This window comes from Nannobrachium achirus, assembly GCF_963921795.1.
Source record: "Nannobrachium achirus genome assembly, chromosome: 22".
NCBI lineage: Eukaryota > Metazoa > Chordata > Actinopteri > Myctophiformes > Myctophidae > Nannobrachium > Nannobrachium achirus.
Genome location: NC_137829.1, coordinates 34,640,684 through 34,660,086, shown reverse-complemented (window position 1 = coordinate 34,660,086; position 19,403 = coordinate 34,640,684). Strand labels below are relative to the sequence as shown.

Genomic DNA, 19,403 nt, shown 5'->3' with positions numbered 1-19,403 from the left:
ATGCCTGTTGTTGCGTGTTGCATGTAATGAATTTCTCATGCCAGACACCAGCCCGTAGGGTCCCCAGCTGGCTACTATTCCAGCCCAACTGAACAATATATATACGTTTGTGGAGCATCTACTGTATATGCTTTATTATAAGAAGAGGGGGAAACACACATGCAGCCGTAATTCTAATAGTTTTTTCCTCTTTCCTTAGGTCAAGCTTCTTATCTGTGCATACAGGGTCCAATTACAGTGATGACATTACAGACGGTGTCAAAGGTCACACAAAGCCTGGCTGATACTGCAGGACACACACGCACACATGCTCTCACACACACACACACACACACACACACACACACACACACACAGCGCCCAGCTGGTACTCAGACATACAGTGAGTATCAGTTTAAACTGATTAACCTCTGAGTTGGCATCAGAGGGTTTGAAGATCTGGTCATCAGACCATCATGGTGGAATTCAAGTTACTTCTCTTTGGTGTAACTGTAAGATTCATTTCTGACCACATGGACAACCAACCCCACACACCACATCACACAACGTGCTCACTAAATGGTGATACTTTGCTCATCGCCCCTGCGCCAGGCAATGAATACAGCACCAAACCCTCAAGGATGTCACAAGGTCTACGCCGGCAACATTAATATTCCTGTTGATATCCCATGCCTCTGAATAAAGCATCCGGGTGCAAACAGTCGCGTTGCACAGTATGTCTGCAAAGCCTGTCTTTTGGCGAACCCCACTCCCCTCCCCAACACTCCTCCAGTCTGTGCCTTCCTCTGAGAGTCTTTAGCTTCTGTGTGTGTGTGTGTGTGTGTGTGTGTGTGTGTGTGTGTGTGTGTGTGTGTGTGTGTGTGTGTGTGTGTGTGTGTGTGTGTGTGTGTGTGTGTGTGTGTGTGTGTGTGTGTGTGTGTGTGTGTGTGTGTGTGTGTGTGTGTCGACAGGTTTGTACATTTAGCTTGTGTGTACATGAGTGTAGATGGATTTAGCAGTCTGAGAGCATTTGAAGATTGTATTGTTTTGTTTTTGTTTTATTGGACCAAGACAACTGCTTCGCCCAATGGCGTTACATGTGATTAATCAGAAATGTAACTTTCCCACTCCCCACAAAGTTGCTGATTCATTTCTGCTCTGTGTACTGTATATATTTGAGTATAGGGTGACATCTGTTGATTTTTGTTGGAGATATTATCTTTTTTTTTTTTTTTTTTTTGGGACACTGAACAGGAGGGTTGAGTTAGCTGGCGTGTACAGTGCAGAGAGATATTGTTTATTTACTGTGTCACATATTAAACCCGCAATGTGTATTTGGTTTGTATTTTTAGTTTAGCTTTATTTTCAAAATAATAGCGTTTTAATCACCAAACTAGGAGGGCTACAGGACATTCATGCTTATGACATAATCAATGAAGATATTTCCATTTACCAAACCCTCACCCTCTTCACAACTGAAATGGTTCAGTCATCCTTCTCGTACATGTTTAAACTCAACGCATGTATCTGTTAAATGCTGCTCTGCAGATGCAAACAGCAGTAACTATTCTCTAATTTCTAAATATGTAACAAGTTTAGATTTCACCTCAGTGCTACTAACTACTAGTACGGTGTGTACTTGTATGTACTAACATTACTTTTGGTAGGACAGGAGGTACTTTCTCAGCCTCATTATTCACACACATAATGGTATTTCAGTATAATGATGTTGTGTCATTGCTCATGAGCACAATGGCAGCCACCAACATGTCACTAATGTACAGGCAAAATGTTTATTGGAGACATCGGGGGCATTTCTAAACAAATCCAATATGCCTTAAGATCTACGTTGTGTACTTTCCTTTACCAATCATTGTACAAGGAGGATGAAGAAATGGAAGAGGAATGTTGCTGGTCATGTTTAATCTGGAAATGTTGTAGAATGTCTTTAATCAGCATTAAATGTAACTGTAGACTCCATCTCAAAATACTGAATGACTCCATGTTTTGCCTTACTTTTACACCTGTAATCTAACTGAAGGTTGCTACCCCACCTTGATTATATGTAAATGATGGCGTGCAACAATTGATTTTGCAATGTGCAAAACTACTGAAAAGACAGGATGTGGTGAGGGCTGAAATACAAATTCCTGATTTAGTGTCTTGTGGAAGGATGGCACTACTGACCACATGTAAATCACAAATAGTCCAATAGATTTTCTACAGTGGTCACCGTGGAAGCAGAGTAAAAGCAGATGGCCTTTCAACCAGCTCATGTAGAGGATCACCAGCAAGCCAACACTCACTCTGACCTGTCTTGAGGTAATTGCCCCAGCAATTAAGATTGGGTCCAAAAAGAGACATTTGAAAACGGTGACGCCCACACTAACACTTATTTAATGATGCTGTGCAAGAAAGTAAAGCCCATAAACGTCTTTCCTTTTGTAATGGACCAAAATGGAAACAAGCTTCAACCTTTTTGTGTTTGATCCATTTTGGCACTTTTAATTAGTGATACTGTGCTTTTAATAGTTGGCATTAAAGTATGGTTTTCTATTTACCATTAAAATGATGCACCATCTCCAGGCTAGGTTTTTATTTTATTTATCTTTTATTCCCATTGCAAGAAAAGAATGCTTGGCGTCAGAAATTCATAACATGACAAAAATAGACGATCTGCAAGCGCACAAGTCGTGTTGGGACGTGTTGTGAGCTTTCAGATAAGCTATTTTTCAAGAATGCTCTCCTATGATGACAGGCCCAGCATTGGGATGCTAGGGCTCATGTGGTTAAATGACAGCTAGTATGTGATCTCTTCATTCTGTTGGCTCGCTGCCTGATGACCTATCCACATGGAATTCATTTAATTTTCACATGGTTTCATTTGTCAATTCTGTGCTGATGAACAATACAAGCACTCTGACATGCCATGTTGATATTTGTAGAGGAACGAATGGATGAGACTAGAAGAATATGTAGGGTAATCTCTTGGATACCATGCAGACTGAAACTCCTTTACCATGAGGCTGTCTTTGCCTTAAATAAAATGTTCTATACGTATGTTTACTTATTTAACTGTTTGTGTTGTGTTTTATATTGATTTATGTTTAGCCTGTTTAGATTACACAAACGCAGAAAAGGTTTCAGTTCATAGATCAATAGCATTGCAAACCTATATATACCGTATATATGTGTGTGTGTGTATGTATGTATGTATGTATGTATGTATGTATGTATGTATGTATGTATGTATGTATGTATGTATGTATGTATGTATGTATGTATGTATGTATGTATGTATGTATGTATGTATGTATGTATGTATGTATGTATGTATGGCAAGGGTCCAATCCATTGTGCCCTAGAAATATTTCTATGATCTTGAAATAATTGAATGCTTGAGAAATGCAGTAGGAGGTGAAATACAATAAATAATGGTATGTCAAAATACTGTATTTAATCAAATACAGGGCCGTGCAGAGAGCCAGGGACGCTGGCCATTGAGAAAAGCAGGACAACTCCCGAACTGCCGGTTCATTCCAGGCCGGCCATTAGGAAAAAAATTAAAAATAAAATGTCGGCCTTCGTTCCATTTTGGGGGCTGGGTGGCCAACAAAGTAAATCGTCACTGTCGGGCAGAAACCTCGTATCTCCAAGTTTCAAATTTGTAATTTTTTTTCGCAAAGCAAAGCCCTGCTTCATCATACAAGGCTGTCGCACAAAAGTAGTGAAAACAGCAGATCTACAAGGACACAACGCCTCGCGGTGTGAGGCGTTGTGTGCTTGCTGATCGGCTGAAACTCTTTTTCCCGGGCTGAATCAGGGTCCAGCATGTCCCTGCAGAGAGCATTGATTGGGCAGGTGCTCAAACATCACAGAAGGGCACTTATGTGCACTGGCCAATTTTTGGGGTGGTCTTTTTGTGGTGGTCCCTCATGCCATTCACACCAGAAATGTAATACAACTTAGCATGCTTTCTTTGTTTTTCTTTTTTGCAGCTGCAAGGTTAACGAGATGGGAGGGAACTTGACATCTCTGCATCAGGTGAAACTGACTGATGGCAGCCAGCTCATTTAAGTTATAGATAATTGTTTAATCCATCCAATGTTCGTCCAAGAGCAGAGAGACTAAATACAACCACCCCAATTGTAAAAGTTATATTGTATTAACATACTCTACCATACAGATTGATTGAATAACATAATCTCTTAATAGAGCTTTAACAAGGGAATATCATTGCCATTCTCCACCTTCATGGCTCTAGAATAAAACACAGAAGTGCCTTTAAAATAATAAAGAGGGGTTAGAAGTGTAAGATAATACAAATTTGGACAAGAAGGCATGCAAAAAAATGTGGGAGCTGTAGTTTGTGACTGTTTCTTCAATTATCCAGCATTTTAAATATCCGAAGACGTGATTTGCCTAGTTGACTATATTTGTTCACATTCTAAGAGACTAACACAATAGTGAAAAAACACCGCTCAACTGCCAGTAGATTTAGGTGAGGTGCTGGAGCCAAAAGGAGCACGATGAAAAATTAAAGGGAGCCTCTGCACACTCAAAACTGTGCAAAATCAAGTTCTTTATTTTCTATATGGGTCCCAGGCAAACGTGAAATCTCTCTTTTGGGTCTCCCTGAAATGTTTGGGAACCACTGGTCTAAACAACATTCCATCTAAATTACATTCTAAACATTTGTGGCCGTGCAAAAGAAAAATCTAAAACAACTATTAAACAACATGTGAATAAGTAACCAACATGTAGTGTATCTGCATGGTATGATTATCAAAATAAGTGACAAGAAGTGATACATGGAAAGAAAGAGGGTCGGGGTGAGGTGGAGTCTGAAGAGGTGAGTTTACAGTCTGCAGCAGAAAATGGGGAGTTCTGCAGTCCTGACTATGAAGGGGAGTTTATTTTAGAATATCTTTTTTTAACTGGTGCTCAATGAAATTATTTATGGCATTTTGTTGTATGTATAGACATGATGGCACTTATTTTGGAGGAAGTATGTCTACTCACTCTACTGCAGGGGTGGGCAACTTTGATGCTGGAGAGGGCCACTATATTTTCACACTCACTCCAGAGGGCCACAATGCATATACAGTCAAAAATAGCCGATCTACAAGCTCAAAACGTTTTGGAGCTTGTAGATATGCTATTTTTTGCTATTTTTGAATTGGAATCCTGAATTATCTTTAGCTATTTTTGAATTGGAATCCTGAAAAGTTAAAAATGTATTTAATTTCCAATGCATTTATATGTTCTTATGTTAACTTTATGAACTTAAATACAAATACATTGTGAATAAAAAAGAAAAAAGTCATTAAGATACTAATATAGACTTACGGTAAGTAATTAAAGTGGGTCATGTTTGCATGTTTGGAATTATAACAGCTGAAATCAATAATACATTAGTATTCGGATATCAACCTGCGGGCCGCATTAAGTGAAGGTGGGGGCCGTATGTGGCCCCCAGGCCGCCAGTTGCCCATGTATGCTCTACTGTATGACATTTGGACTGTGGAGTGCTGGCCAGGTTGTTTGAGGGAAGGTTCCTGTATTATCTGGTCTAAGGGAGCAGGATGGGGTGTTGGGTTGGATTGTGACCAGGAGGTAAGGGGGTGCCATGCAGTGCCATGCCCTTGACTGCATTGTAGGCCATCACCTGTGTTTTCTGTACATACTGGCCGGAGGGCAGCCGGCAGCCAGAATGAACAGTGGTGTAAAGTAACTAAATACATTTACTTAAGTACAGTTTTGAGGTATAACCACTTAAGCACTATTTTATAACTAGGCTATTTTCAAACATGTTATACTTTTACTTTTGGTACTTTAAGTACATTTTGATGCCAACACTTTTACTCAAGTACATTTTGAATTCCAGACTTTTACTTGTAATGGAGTATTGATACTTTTACTTAAAATATTTGAGTACTTTTTTCACCACTGAGAATGGTCGGATGATGATGTTATAGTAGAAATATCAAACAGACAGACAGCTAATGTATCAATCAGTATAACAGCAGACAGACAAGATTCAAGATTGCTTTATTTGTCATTCATTTTTCTGTCTGCAAGCAGCGTTAGAAAAAACAAAATTGTGTTTCTCCCAGTTGAGACAGCAATAATTCATAAAATCATTATTTTATAAAACCAAACAGTGCAGAACTAATTCTCTACCATATACTCTAAAATCTACTCTACCAATATGAATGAATAAATATAAATGAACCCTAAAAAACATAGTCATTAAAGCTGAATTAATTTCAAGTTCATCTATTTTTCAGACAGAAGACAGACAGACAGACAGACAGACAGACAGACAGACAGACAGACAGACAGACAGACAGACAGACATAGATAGTTAGGGTAGCCAGATATTCATAGATAGATAGATAGATTGATTGATTCCTATAGCCCTCTCTCTCTTCTCGTAGACCTAGTGTATCCTTGCTCCTAGTAGACCTAACCTCGCGTAGCCAGGCTAAAGGCAGAGTGATAGCTAGAAAACCACACCGCGGTGAAGTGAATAGCTCTTTCTTCACCCTGGACTCTGAGGCTTTACTCAGACTGTAGGCCTAGCCTACTCTCAAATAATCACACAGCACACGCTATATAACACACAGTAATCCCAGCAAGCGCCGCTGGGAGCAGTAAGATTCATCAAAGGATGTGGCTGCTGTGTTTCCCCTGGAGTCCATGGACAGTTTTAGAATTGTTTTATTGATCATGTCCAGGTTTGGATTGGACTGGGCGGATCCGAACTAATCAGCCAAGAATTGATGATCTTTGCACCTCGGCGCACTTTATCAAGTTGACATGAAAGTATAGCCTATAGCCTTCAATTCACCATTAATTCGGTAAGTTTGGAGAAATTACCATAAACTGAACAGGCAGCAGTGCCATGGTTTCAAATTGTTTGCTCTTTCCTTTGCTTGAAAACGGCCACATTTTATCTGGCATAAAATAGCGCACCTGATCCGCCATATTTAGTCGCCCACTCGCCCTCCAATCCAGCACATTTTACTTACTTTGGGACGTACAAACAGTCCCACTGTCTGCAGTTTATGAATGTTATGGTCTAAACTCCACCTCGATCAAAACCGTTGCGTAATGTGCAACGAATATAACACAACAGGAGCAGATCTAGACGGTGTTGAAAACGGATTCTGGCGTATGACACACACTGTGTGTGTGTGTGTGTGTGTGTGTGAGAGATGTATTTGATCACAAGGCAACAAGGGTGTGATCAGCAACTGTTGGTGGAGCTGATAGACTGCTCTTGGAATTATTGGATATCAAACAGATGTCAGTTGAAACAGTTTTTTCCCCCTAATTTCAAGCTGTAATCTGATGTAACATCAGCATTGCAGTTGAAACGTGTGTGTGTGTGTGTGTGTGTGTGTGTGTGTGTGTGTGTGTGTGTGTGTGTGGACGTCGGATTTCCAGAGTTGAAAAAATGAACACGTCCATTTATAAATAGCCATCCGCCATAAAAGAGCCGCGTTTGCAAGCGTGTGTAGATCAGTTCTTATTCGGAAGCGACACCGTTGTACTACGGAGTATATAAATGGCAGACAGACTGCAACAACATCCTCGTTGTGCTCCACAAACCAGAACGCCTGGAATAATGGAATAAATAACCCACAAAAAACTGTGTCAAAGTGCGTACATAGACACGGCGTGCACTAGCCGTCCTTCAGGACAAATGTACTTTCAATAGGGTACATTTAATTGCCAACCTTATTATAATACCCCGACAGGGTTGCCAGATCAAAATGACAGTTTCCACCCCAATTGCAAGCACAACTTAAAACAAGCCCAATTCTATTTAAAACAAAACAGCCTAAATCGACCAAACCCATGTAAAACCGCAAAATCGAGTTTCAAACGCAATAAATAGGCCTATACAGAAACAATATAATAACCAGTAACCAATAACCATACAATAAAACATTTTCCTCCCACATTAAACAGGTAACAGTGACACTATGTGCAGCTGCGCCCCCATTGGACGTATTGGGTTAGATATCCATGTTTTAACCATAGGTTTTAACATGTGTGGGGATGAAGTCTAGCTCCAGCTAGGCTAGTATTGGGTATCCTTCTGCCGCCCTATACCCCTACTACGTACTCACAACATGGCTGTTTATTTTTTATTTTTTATATCAAATAGGCCTACATGTCCGATATCCAAGAGTGGATACGGAAAGAGTGCATGCATGTTTGGGTTGGACTTTTAGGGTTAAGGACTGGATCAGAGCACTGAGCATTAGAAAGAATCCAAGCTTTACACACTGACTGTACATACGGCACGAAAAACCTGGTAGTGTTGTGAGGCTAATAAAACCCGCCAGATATGTTAAAAACAAGCTCACCCAGTGCTATTTTTCCCCAGCCCAATGATAACCCAGTTGGGCGGAAATCTGGCAAACCTGGCAACACTGTACCCCGACCGAAGCTGATTGGCCACTCTGCGCATGCGCGGCGACGGAAAACGAGTAAAGGGTTGAGATGGGATCTATGGTTCTTTGAAGTGAGCCGGATCTCTGGGATTTGTTCCTTTCAAAGAGCCGTTCAAAACTCATTTGAGTTACTTGTTGTCACTTTGTAGATTTTGATTATAATTACAAATCACGTCTTCAACCCTATAGCCTATACATTTTGGCCATATATACATTTCGGCCATTTGAAAATAGCCGATCTACAAGCTCGCATTGTGAGAATGATTAATACTTTTTAGTAGGCCTACTTTTTGCATAATGAGTACTTTCTACAATTGGTAAGTGCATTTTGATACCAATACTTTTGTACTTTTACTCAAGTACATTTTAATTCCAAACTTCTACTTGTGGCAGAGTATTTCTTCATTGCAGTATTGATACTTTTACATAAGTAAAGAATTTCAGTAGCCTACTTTTCCCAGTTCCCACCACATGTTCATTACAAAGGAAGGCTCCCTACTGTAAACCCGATCCCATCGTTCATTTCAAAGAGCCGTTCAAAAAGACTCGATTCGTTCGCGAACGTCCCATCTCTATTGAGGAGTTCTCTCTCTCTCTCGCCTGGTGGTGGTGCGCATGCGTCGTTCGGCCGGATTAATGTCAACGGGCACAAAAGTGGCGCTATATCGTTGCGAGTCCCCACTCCTCCTCCGGTAAGAATCACGTTGTGTGTTTTTAAACATTCCCAATTTTAACGCTTTTTTCCCTAATGAGTCAAAGTTTCAGCAACTGTGCGGCACGGCGGCAGGCAGGGTGTCCCTGAGACTCACGCGCGAGTCCCGTGAGGTTCGAGAAGACACGTTTTCATAAGGAAATTCACAGACTAGTTAACGTGTGAGGTTTGTCCCCCCCCCCCTCACCGCTGTATGTGTGTGTGTGTGTGTGTGTGAGTAGGGTTCTATTAGCCTCCGGTCTCTCGTATTGTTTAGCTCGCTCTCTAATGGCGGACGTGAGGCAGTGCTGCTTTCTGTCGGGGGGGGGGGGGAGTCATTGCCGGTGTCGACTTTAACTTCTTGGCTTTGACCGCCTGCAGTATGTGTGCGGGGTTTAGTTTTATTTCGTTAAAACTACTTGTTTATTACCCCCACCATGACCACACAAATGAAGGCAGGCAGTTCATATGTAACGTGAGGGAGGGGGGAGGGCGGGCGCCCCCTGTGGTAGCCACGGGTACTTGCCACTTGATTGCCCAGGGTGGTCTGGTCTGTCTCTCTTTTTTTTTTGGGGGGGGGGGGGGGGGGTAACTTTCCAATTAAAAGCACACACAACGTCACAGGTATGTTAAAAATCACGTTCATTTTACACATAGCAAAGACATGATGTGCGAGAAGGAAATACACGAGTTCAGTTAGCCTACAAATAAATTATGAACCTGGATGGCAAGAATAACCTTTTCCTGGGAGAAAATGTGGATTTGAGAACCGTTTTTTGTCTTTGTTTCAAGGATGTTGTTGACATGATTGGGTTGGGTCAAGCATTATTCTGAAGGTTTTACATTTTAGTCGCTAATGTAACTTATGCACATTTTTCCTGTGTCAACAATGGCGCAGTCTCTGGTTGCTCTCCTCTAATCCAATGGCTGCGTGCGGAGAGACTCAGAGGAAAGCGAGGGGTGGGAGGGAGGAACGGCACGGCACGGGAACAGACTGAACCACGTTGGTGTGGTTCCTAAGTTGGCCCAGTCTCCTCCTCCTCCCAGTCCAATTTACCCGAGTTATAGAGAGGAGGGGGGCCGAGTCGGGTAGTAGTAGCGCTAGTTTAGGGCTCAGATACTGTTCCTATCAGTGTTAAAGTTTTGGACCAAGTTTGCAGCTTGTGAAAAGAGAGAGAGAGAGGTCGTTCTCCGGTGTGCTGGAGCTGTGGTCCTCACTCACTCACTCACTTCGCCATGGAGCGGAGCCTCAAACCCGCTTCATAATCAAGGGCACGGCCTGGCCTGGCCTGGCTTGGCCCGGCCAGGGGGGAGTTCAGTGGTCCAAAAACGTGGTAGGCAGGATTTCCATGATCTGTATATAATAGACTCTAGGACAGTGCACGGTATTGGCATTTGGAGGCAGCATAGTCAACGTATGTAGTTTTATTTTCCCTTTTCCCCCCTCCTACCCCCTTTGAGGTTTTGTTGAGTTGCATTCGCAGTCAGATATCAACCAGAACGTCGGTTCTCGGTTCATGATAATTTCATGATCATCTGGGTGGGTTTACGGGTCATTCGACCGGCTGCGCATTACGCATCACTTAACCACTGACGTTGTCTTATGTAATGTTAATTGTATGCATTTGATCATGTTATTATGATTAACGCTTAATATCTGGATATATGGGGGCTTGTTTCTTTGCGCAAACTGCGCACATCTGCGTCACTGCGTGTGTGTTTTACTTGTATATTACGTTATTATAACCGATTTGGGATTCATTCATGCTGCAAATTGATGTGTGCTGTAAAGATAGAGGTGTGCACCTAGGCTGCTTAGGCTAGTATGTGGTCAAGGTTTGTTCCGGGGGCGCTGCGATTTAACCAGTTGAACAGAGGCGTCAATTGGGTATGGCAAGGTATGGCAGCAGCCATACCTTGGCTACAGGGAAAACAATATATATTCTTCCTAAAATAAATTCATCATGCCTGTTGCTAAGGTATGGCAACATTATACACCAGTCATGTTGCCATACCTTAGCTTTTGCTGAGCTGACGCCACTGCATTTGAATGCTGGATTTTGCACAGGTACACTCTCTGTCCCCCAGCACTGCACAATGTGCACTGTGCACCGTTCGTTATGTTGATGATAATATAAGGTTGCTTGGCCGTGCTTTTCCGAGGCCATATCCCCCCTAATTCACATGAAACATTGACAGAACATGAATGCAAGCTGCCTCGTAGCCCTGCATTGCAGTCTGAACTGGGTCCAGACTAGGTAATGTTTCTCTACTGTGGCCATCAAATCGGCTGCTTTGCACATAATATTCCCCCTTTGGGCTTTGAAGAAATATAGTTCCAGGTTTAAATGTATTGCCTTGCAGGTCTATTTAGGTTAGGGAAGAGAAACTTTTTGGGGGGCTTAACAGTTAACACTGAGGGGCACAACGTTGTGTGGAATGGATGCCACAGTGATATGGTAGCTATATTACTGTATAATATTATACATACATACATACATACATACATACATACATACATACATACAGGTATCAGACAGAAGGTTTGGCTATTTCTTAAATGTAGTGCCCAAATGCTCAAGAAAAAGCGTCACTCTTATCTGGGTTAGTCTTTTTTTAACAGTGAAGAACTGCTCAGTGATCTTGAACATCACCCGCTTTAGATTTGGTTTCCTGTCACATGGTCCCTGTGCAAAAACTGGATTTTTGTTTGTTAAAAAAAAAACCAGTACCCCCCCCCCCCCAACACACACACACACACACGCACACACACACACACACACACACACACACACACACACACACAGTTATTGTTTTTTCAATAACTTTTTTCATTTCTTTTTAATAATTCTTTTGGAAAATGGAAAAGATTAAATACAATAAAATATTATTAAAAATAAATGAAAAAAGTTATCGAAAAAACACGGCCTGCTCACGTATTAGGAGGGTATTATGAGTCACCAGAAAAAATAACGGGTGTTTTAATGAATCTATCATGGTTAAAGTTGTACCATGTAACTTTTTTTATAAAACAAATCTTAAAATTGTCCTAACTGTTAAATCGCTAAAGTTTTAGAACACCCACTCCGTTATTTTCAGCTTCTGAAGCCTTCTCTTTATATGTTTTCTATGATCCTGGCCGTGGACCGGATTTCGCGCCAAAATGACGTAATCTGCATCATCTGTATACGTTGTGTATACGTTGCCCAATCACATCGCCGATCATGCACACATGGTACACTACCGGCCAATCACAGCTTATCTGCTCTGGTCTCCAGGAAGCGCCTCCGCTTGGCTACAGTGTTTACCATGGTGAAGGATTTTAACCTCTTAATCCACAAATCCTGGCCAGAAAATTACGTTCTACCATGCGTTCTACCCCTCCACGGATTACTATTGGTCACGGTGGTTTGCGGCGCCGCTCTGGTGGTCCGCGGCGGTGGTCCGCGACGAAAATGGAATTTGAAGTTACAATGGGTGTGTATGTGAGGCCTCCTGCAGGAGGAGGGCCTGGTAACATTTACATCAAATATCTAAATATTTAATTAAGCAAATTAAAAACTGTTCAGGGTGTTCATAAAAGCCTGATTAAACAATAAAATGACCAAAAGTTTTTTTGAAAGTGAAATATCCCTTAAGGCAGGTTTGTCTTGACTACTGTAGGCCTTGGACCGATCATTTATTGTTCATCAGGGATGCAATGGTTGTCAGGCCAAAGCAAAAAGGCCTACCATAGTGGTGGGATAGGAGAGGGTCAATACAGCCGTACAATTGATAGGGCATTTTATACGAATAGGTTAAGGCTGTGTGTGTCCCAATACCTAAATGCACATTTCAAGGGCAAGTATTGCAAGCAATGCACTTGAGATTCAAGGGCATAGATTGAAGGTGATGTTAGAAATCCTCCCTTAAACACCCCAACCTGTGTTCTATTTCATACCCGGTTCAGAATGTATTGAGCGGTGGATCATGGCTGAACGAATAAAGCCCTAAAAAAAAGTTTGCCTGTATTTCTCTGAGCATTGTGGATCAGTTCAACTTCAAGCCGATACCATTGCCTGTTTGCAGGTAGAATCTAGCAACACCATCGTTGGCTGCCGCAGCGGTACAAAAACAGCCGTTTCCTATTCCACCCCAGGTGTGTGGTGCATGCAGCGCAACATTTAAACGAGTCTCCATTGACAATAATAATGCAATATGCAACTGATGATAATCTGTTTGGTATACTCAAATCTTCCCACTATATAATTCTAAATGACTACTAGTGTCTCGTAGCAACGGGGTGCGATGTGTGTTAAGCTTGTCGATTGCCTATTTTGGGTGTGTGACACCGTCGTACGAAGAAGTATACATTTGGGGTTTAAAGTAACAGTGCACTCTGTCGAGGTGCTAACTTGCACCTTGTATCAGGTCGTACTTGTTGGTTGATGGTGACGTCACCGAGAATGCTGCTCCCTCATTGGCCACATACTGTACATACCCACATACATAGATAAATACCCACAGACAGTCCTCATCACCCTACCTACTTGTGTGCTCTGCTGGTGCAAGGAATTAACTGTTTCTTCTATATTTTCAAAATAAAAAAAGAAATTCACTTGTCTTTAATAATAGTTGTGGTGGTGGTGATGATGATAATACACAAACAAATAATAGAAAAGTCTTGATAATGTAATCGATAATAATTCTGATTGATAAGGTGATTGCTATTAATAAAAATGTACAATCTCCATCCTTACTAATAGGGTTGTGGTAGATAGAGAACAATGTATTGGAGAATATTGTGCCATTGGGCCTTCATAGTAGGGCTGGCCAATAGCAACATATCGGTATCATGATACAAGATTATCTGGGATTTATTGAATCTCATTGTGAAAATATTTTTGAAAAATCACCAATAGTCATCCCCACACCAATATCTTCACATCTTAAAACACAATATTGATTTCAAGATATTTGGTCAGAAATATTGTGATATTTGATTTTGTCCATATCCGCCTGCTTTACTTACCACTCATTAAAATCCCTACATGGAAAAACATTGAGTATCACTATACAGTGGCCAATAGTTATTCTCTCTTAGCAAGTCATTCTTGTGCAGCTGAGCAGAGTGTGCAAGAATGAATTGGTGAAAATGTATTTTCGTTAACAAATATAACAGTGATTTTCTATATTTTAACTCCTGTATCTTGCGGTGATATACTTTTGTAAAAAAGGCGGGTCAAAATGCTCTATATTTCAAGTCCCAATCTCTACAACAAAGCGCTTGAACAGAAACATTATTGAGAAACCAGGAGAGACAGGAAAAGAAGGCCTTTGTTACTCAGTTAACACTTTATAAGCAATGATTACCATCAGAATAAAGAGCTATTTAAACTATTTATTTTAACCCATTAAAGCACTGTATGCCAGCACTCCTGTCTGATAGATGGATTGTTTGACTGTTTTGATTGTTTGCACAATGTAAAAGCTATACTTTGCTTTGTGGTTTCAACAAGTTGCACTTGATGAACTAGTGTATTTTCAGCTGATTTGCTCAACAAAATTTGCACATTTTCAACTGAATAAAGTGTTGTTTTTGCCAGACCCATGAAATGGGTAGGCCTACATAAGCAAATGTCGGTCCGGGTTTTCTATATAAAGGGTATATATGATGATGACATGATGATGACATGCCTACAAAAGGCATGATGTCATAAATGATGATGACAGACAGGGGGTCTGGCACAACCAGGTTGACCTGGTCTAGTTTATTAAACACTTATCAAAAGGGTTGTGTGAGACTTGTTTAGCGCCATCAACATGCAAACATCCTATCATTTATTGTGGAGAACAAAATCGCATCATGAACGATTCGGAAACAACTTAATTGAGCAGCACCATCACTGCGCAGAGATGTACACGTCCCAGTGGCCGTCAGGCTGATTGTTGCCACGGCAACCGAGGTGTAGCTTGAGCCGTCACCCGTGGCAACAGAGAACCTGTTGGTAGACCAAATGGGTTGGAGGCAGGGGGAAGGTGGTGAGAGAGAATGAGGAAGGTGGAAGCAGGTGAGAGGGATGAATGGAGACCTGGGCGTTAGAAAGGTGCAGCACAAAGGGAGAAATGGAGGGAGAGAGCGGCAGCACCCCTGTTCTCTGGCCTTAAAATGTTTATGATCAAATTAATTTATTTTCCACACTACCGAGTCCGACTACTATTGGTGCATTTAGAGATTTCCAATGGATCCAAATCCAGGAATTTAAAATAATTATTTGATAAAAATTCAAACTTTAGTGCCCATCTTTCTCCCTCCACCCCCAAGTGGTTCAGTGGCATTTAAAATGTTATTACTTAAAATTAGACAATTGGGGATCTTTGCCAGACTTCACCCATTTTCAACCTATCTTCATATAACCGGTCCTCACTCCTCATAATAAAATGGTACAATTTTTGCAACTTGGTCTGTGTACTATTTTATCATGAACATTAGTGATGACAAATGATATGAAGATGGGTTGAAAAATGGGTGAAGTGGTCCTTTAATGCACAAACCGCAAGGAAACCCGACCCCTTGGTACAGGTTTGAATCCGACCCCTTGTCTCTTCTCTCTCTCTGCCTTTGGTTTCCTGTATGCGATTAGGGAGTCTTACTGGTTTCCTGTCTCTCTATTCTCTCCTGTCTGAAATGGAGATATAAGAAAACGTTGCAATGGATTTGTATACATTGTAGTCTCTGTAAAACTCAAAAAGATTAATAGTTTAGTTTTGAGTTTTTCTGTAAAATTCTGGGGTATTTGTTTTAAGTATTGATTTTCAAAACCGATTCAGAGAATCATTGCAATGTTCCTCTTAATGCAGCTGTGCACAGGCCTGATCAGATCTCTTCATGTTTAATCTTTATTTTCTCCCTCTCCTTATCTCGTGAGTTTAGGTCACCAGTGAATTAGTTGTTTGATGGAGTGAGGGTTTTGTTAAGGTGGCCACCCAGTCCCATGGTGTTTATTAGGCTGCTGCTGGCTAAGCATTGCAGGTGCGAGGTCTCCTGTTATTTTCATTTTTTGAGGCATCTGTAGGCTTTCCTTATTATTTTGCTCTCTCACATTTGCTACATTTTGACCCATGTTCCCATATTCAGAAGAAACCCGTGAAGGTTTGCAAGAATATTATGAAGTGGGTGACAAAGGCCTGTATCACTGGCACCACCTCACTGATGCTTTTAACAGGGTGTTACAGGTCTACTACCATTCTCCCAAGTTGATGTTTTTCTCCTTACGTTTCACAAAATGTCCCCTAATCAGATGCATGTGTACAAAATAGCAAAGGTTCAGGCGCATGAATCCCACAGTGGAATTCAGGTACAAACACAGTGCCTGAGTAGAGTCAATGCCGCCATTATTTGCTCACATTGCCCTATTTTCTCAAATTATGACAACAGTAAGACTCCCTAAATCGGGAGATATAACTGTATAAATGTGTGATGCATATTTTCATCGATTTCATAGATAGATTCATAGACTTGTTTGATAGCACTGTCATCAGTCTGTTGGATTCGTGTTTTTAGTTAACTTGACCATTTTTGGCTAAAGTTCCCCTCAGAATAGGGATGCGAGGGTTCAAGTTGTTAATTTTTAGTTCTTTAATTAAAAGAATTATCCTATCACAAAGATTTGGCGCCCCCCTGTAGTAGTAGTAGTAACTCTGTGGACGCCCTAGGGGTCCCGGACCCCCTGTTGAAGACTCCTGCTATAGGGCTTAAGCGTCATTTATACTCTAGTATGATTGTGTCATTACTTGTTTTCAAATGTGTCCTCATGCAACTCCATGTTCTTGGCTTTTTTCCCATGTTTTGAACCCTGCGGCTTATACAACGGTGCGGCTTATATAAAGATTTTTTTTACAGCTAACAGCCAGTTAGTTAGTTTTACAATGGTCTTTAACAAGGATTTATATATAGATTTATACAGCTAACGGCCACCAGGGGCAATTACGGTATTTTCAGTGAGCGAGAAGTGACAGTCTGACACAGACACAGAGATACAGAGTGCGAATTGAGCTTTAGTTACTAAGCCATTATTTGGCCATATTGGCTAGTTCATTGACTGACACACAATTACCTGTTGAATAAAATGGACTCGTACTGTATGTAATGTCACTTAAGAACTGTACTCTGTGCGGGTTTTCTACCGTTGACTTTGTATAGTCCTGTCCTACCCTAGCATCAAATCCCACCAGACCAGACCCTTTCATCCCTCTGTCAACTCACACTCGGCTTTTGTGTGACGAATTACACCTGTTTAGTGCTGCAGCTGTCGATTACTTCCATAGCGATTATTCTGTTGATTATTTTAATTATTGAAAAAATTAAATTAAAATATGTTTTCACCTATAATGAGTTACAAATTAACAAATAATAAATGAAATCGATTAGTTTGATTAACCTTAGCACCCTTACACCTGTTTGAGGTAATTGGTGGCGGTAGACGTCTGATCCATGGAGGGCTGTTGAGCCCCTTGTAGCACTGTCACACCCCTTAATCCAAAAACCTCAGCCCATATGCTGCTTCCTCAGCCTAATTGTCCCCTTTGTTTGTTTATGGTGTCAACCAGGTGCTTGCCTTAGCGATGGATGAGGAGTCGGAACCCAAGCCTGCGGCGGCAGCAGAAGAGGAAGGAGGGCCGCGGGTGGAGCCCTCGGACGCCACTCCTCCCCCCTCCTCCTCCTCCTCCTCTGCTTCCCAGCAGCAGACCGCGGCCCCCGTGGAGGAAGCCTTGGGAGAGGCGGTTCCCACGGCAACGGGGGACGAGGAAGCCAAAGATGGAGGAGAGGGAGGAGGAAGGGTGGAGGATAACGACGATGATGTGGTGCTGGTCGGGGAGGAGGAGGAGGCCCCTCGAACCACCGCCGCCTCCAACCAAGACACGCCCAGCACAGACTGCAGCCAGCCTCCTACCCCTACCCCCGCAGCAGCCACGGCAACAGGTGCCGCGGTCACAGCGGCTTCCAAGACCCCCGACAGTCCCCCTGCATCTTCCTCCACCGCAGCAGCATCGTCAACGTCGTCATTGTCACCGGCCCCTAAAGCTGCCACCGCGGAGCCCATCGTCATAGACGACGAGGAAGACTCCTCGGAGCACAAAGACTCTTCCTCTCCCTCTGCGGCGGCGCCACCTGGAGTCGGCGCGCCGCCGCCGTCGTCTTCGTCCCCCTCGTCCTCCTCGCATGCAGCGGCGGTGACCCTGAGCAGCACGGAGCCGGACTCTGAGATCCGCATCGCCAGTGTCACCACCCTGGAGGCCAGCAGGCAGAAGGCAGGAAACGCCTCCGCGTCGTCGTCCGCCTCTTCTTCCTCCTCCTCCTCCGCTTTGGCGGCGCCGGCGGCAGAGCCGCAGGTTGACATGAACCTGAAGATCACCTCGGTGACATCACTGCAGGGCGGAGCTTCAGCCATCGTAGCGGTGAGAGAACGCACCCAATCACATGGCTCTCTGAAGGAGAGCAATTTTATGGGTCGACAGTAGAAGCATGTCCTTCATATTTGCATAAAATTTGCATGTTATTCACATTGACATCATTAATCATCACAGCGGTTATTACTTTTCGCATATTATAATATGGTACAATTAGCATATTACCATTATTTTTCTAACCTCTTAAGCCCTATTTATTCGGCTGTAGGACAAATAGTGAGAATAGCTAATATACAAGCTCACAACGCATCGTTGTGCGACACGTGAGTTACATTAGATTCCCGATCCGGACGACCTTTGCCGCATGTCACTCACCGTCTCTCCCCCCATTTCCTGTCAGTCTACTGTCCTATCAATAAAGGCATAAAAAGTTCCCAAAAATGGTTTGGTTTGGTGTGGAGGGGGAAAAAGGCACAGGGCCAACAAGTATACGGGACCCCAGTTGGCAAAGTATATGTATATAACCAAGGTTTCAGTGGTTATAACCAGTTTATACAAACCTCAGAACATGTCGGCACATTTCAGTAGCTCTACGGGCTCCCAGGTGAACAATGCACAATGCTACAGCAGAAGAAATCATTCTAAGCTTTTCCTGTACTTTGAGGGAGCTTAATGAGTAAGCCCTGCCTACAGACCAACCTGACTGTTTGTTCCTTAAACCTCTGCTGAGGTGAAAAAGAGCTCAAACAGGCCAGAAAGAAAGCCATGCTAGTCATGTAATGCCATGGAATTGGTACATTAGGCTTTCATCGGGAAGAAAACCTGTAAGGACAGGTATCAGTACTGTGGCCAGTCCAAGTTCACATACGCAGACA

The 19,403-nt window shown here is 42.3% G+C and overlaps 2 protein-coding genes across 5 annotated transcripts in view; both read left to right on the top strand.

Moving 5' to 3' along the window:
- The window catches only part of mphosph8 (M-phase phosphoprotein 8), a 38,299-nt gene extending 35,855 nt beyond the window's left edge, over positions 1-2,444 (top strand). For both annotated transcript variants that reach the window (XM_080753209.1, XM_080753208.1), the window contains exon 14: positions 200-2,444. In XM_080753209.1, coding sequence (XP_080609335.1) covers positions 200-241 — 42 coding nt within the window. In that variant the 3' untranslated portion in view covers positions 242-2,444. The remainder of the gene's footprint in view (positions 1-199) is intronic.
- Positions 2,445-6,763: 4,319 nt separating this feature from the next.
- The window catches only part of zmym2 (zinc finger, MYM-type 2), a 47,058-nt gene continuing 34,418 nt past the window's right edge, over positions 6,764-19,403 (top strand). For 2 of the 3 annotated variants that reach the window (XM_080752495.1, XM_080752497.1), the window contains exons 1-2: positions 6,764-6,842; positions 17,728-18,576. In XM_080752495.1, the coding sequence (XP_080608621.1) occupies positions 17,743-18,576 (834 nt within the window). In that variant the 5' untranslated portion in view covers positions 6,764-6,842; positions 17,728-17,742. Of the gene's footprint in view, positions 6,843-9,094; positions 9,140-17,727; positions 18,577-19,403 lie in introns of those variants that run through there. The other variant, XM_080752496.1, reaches the window with a different exon arrangement.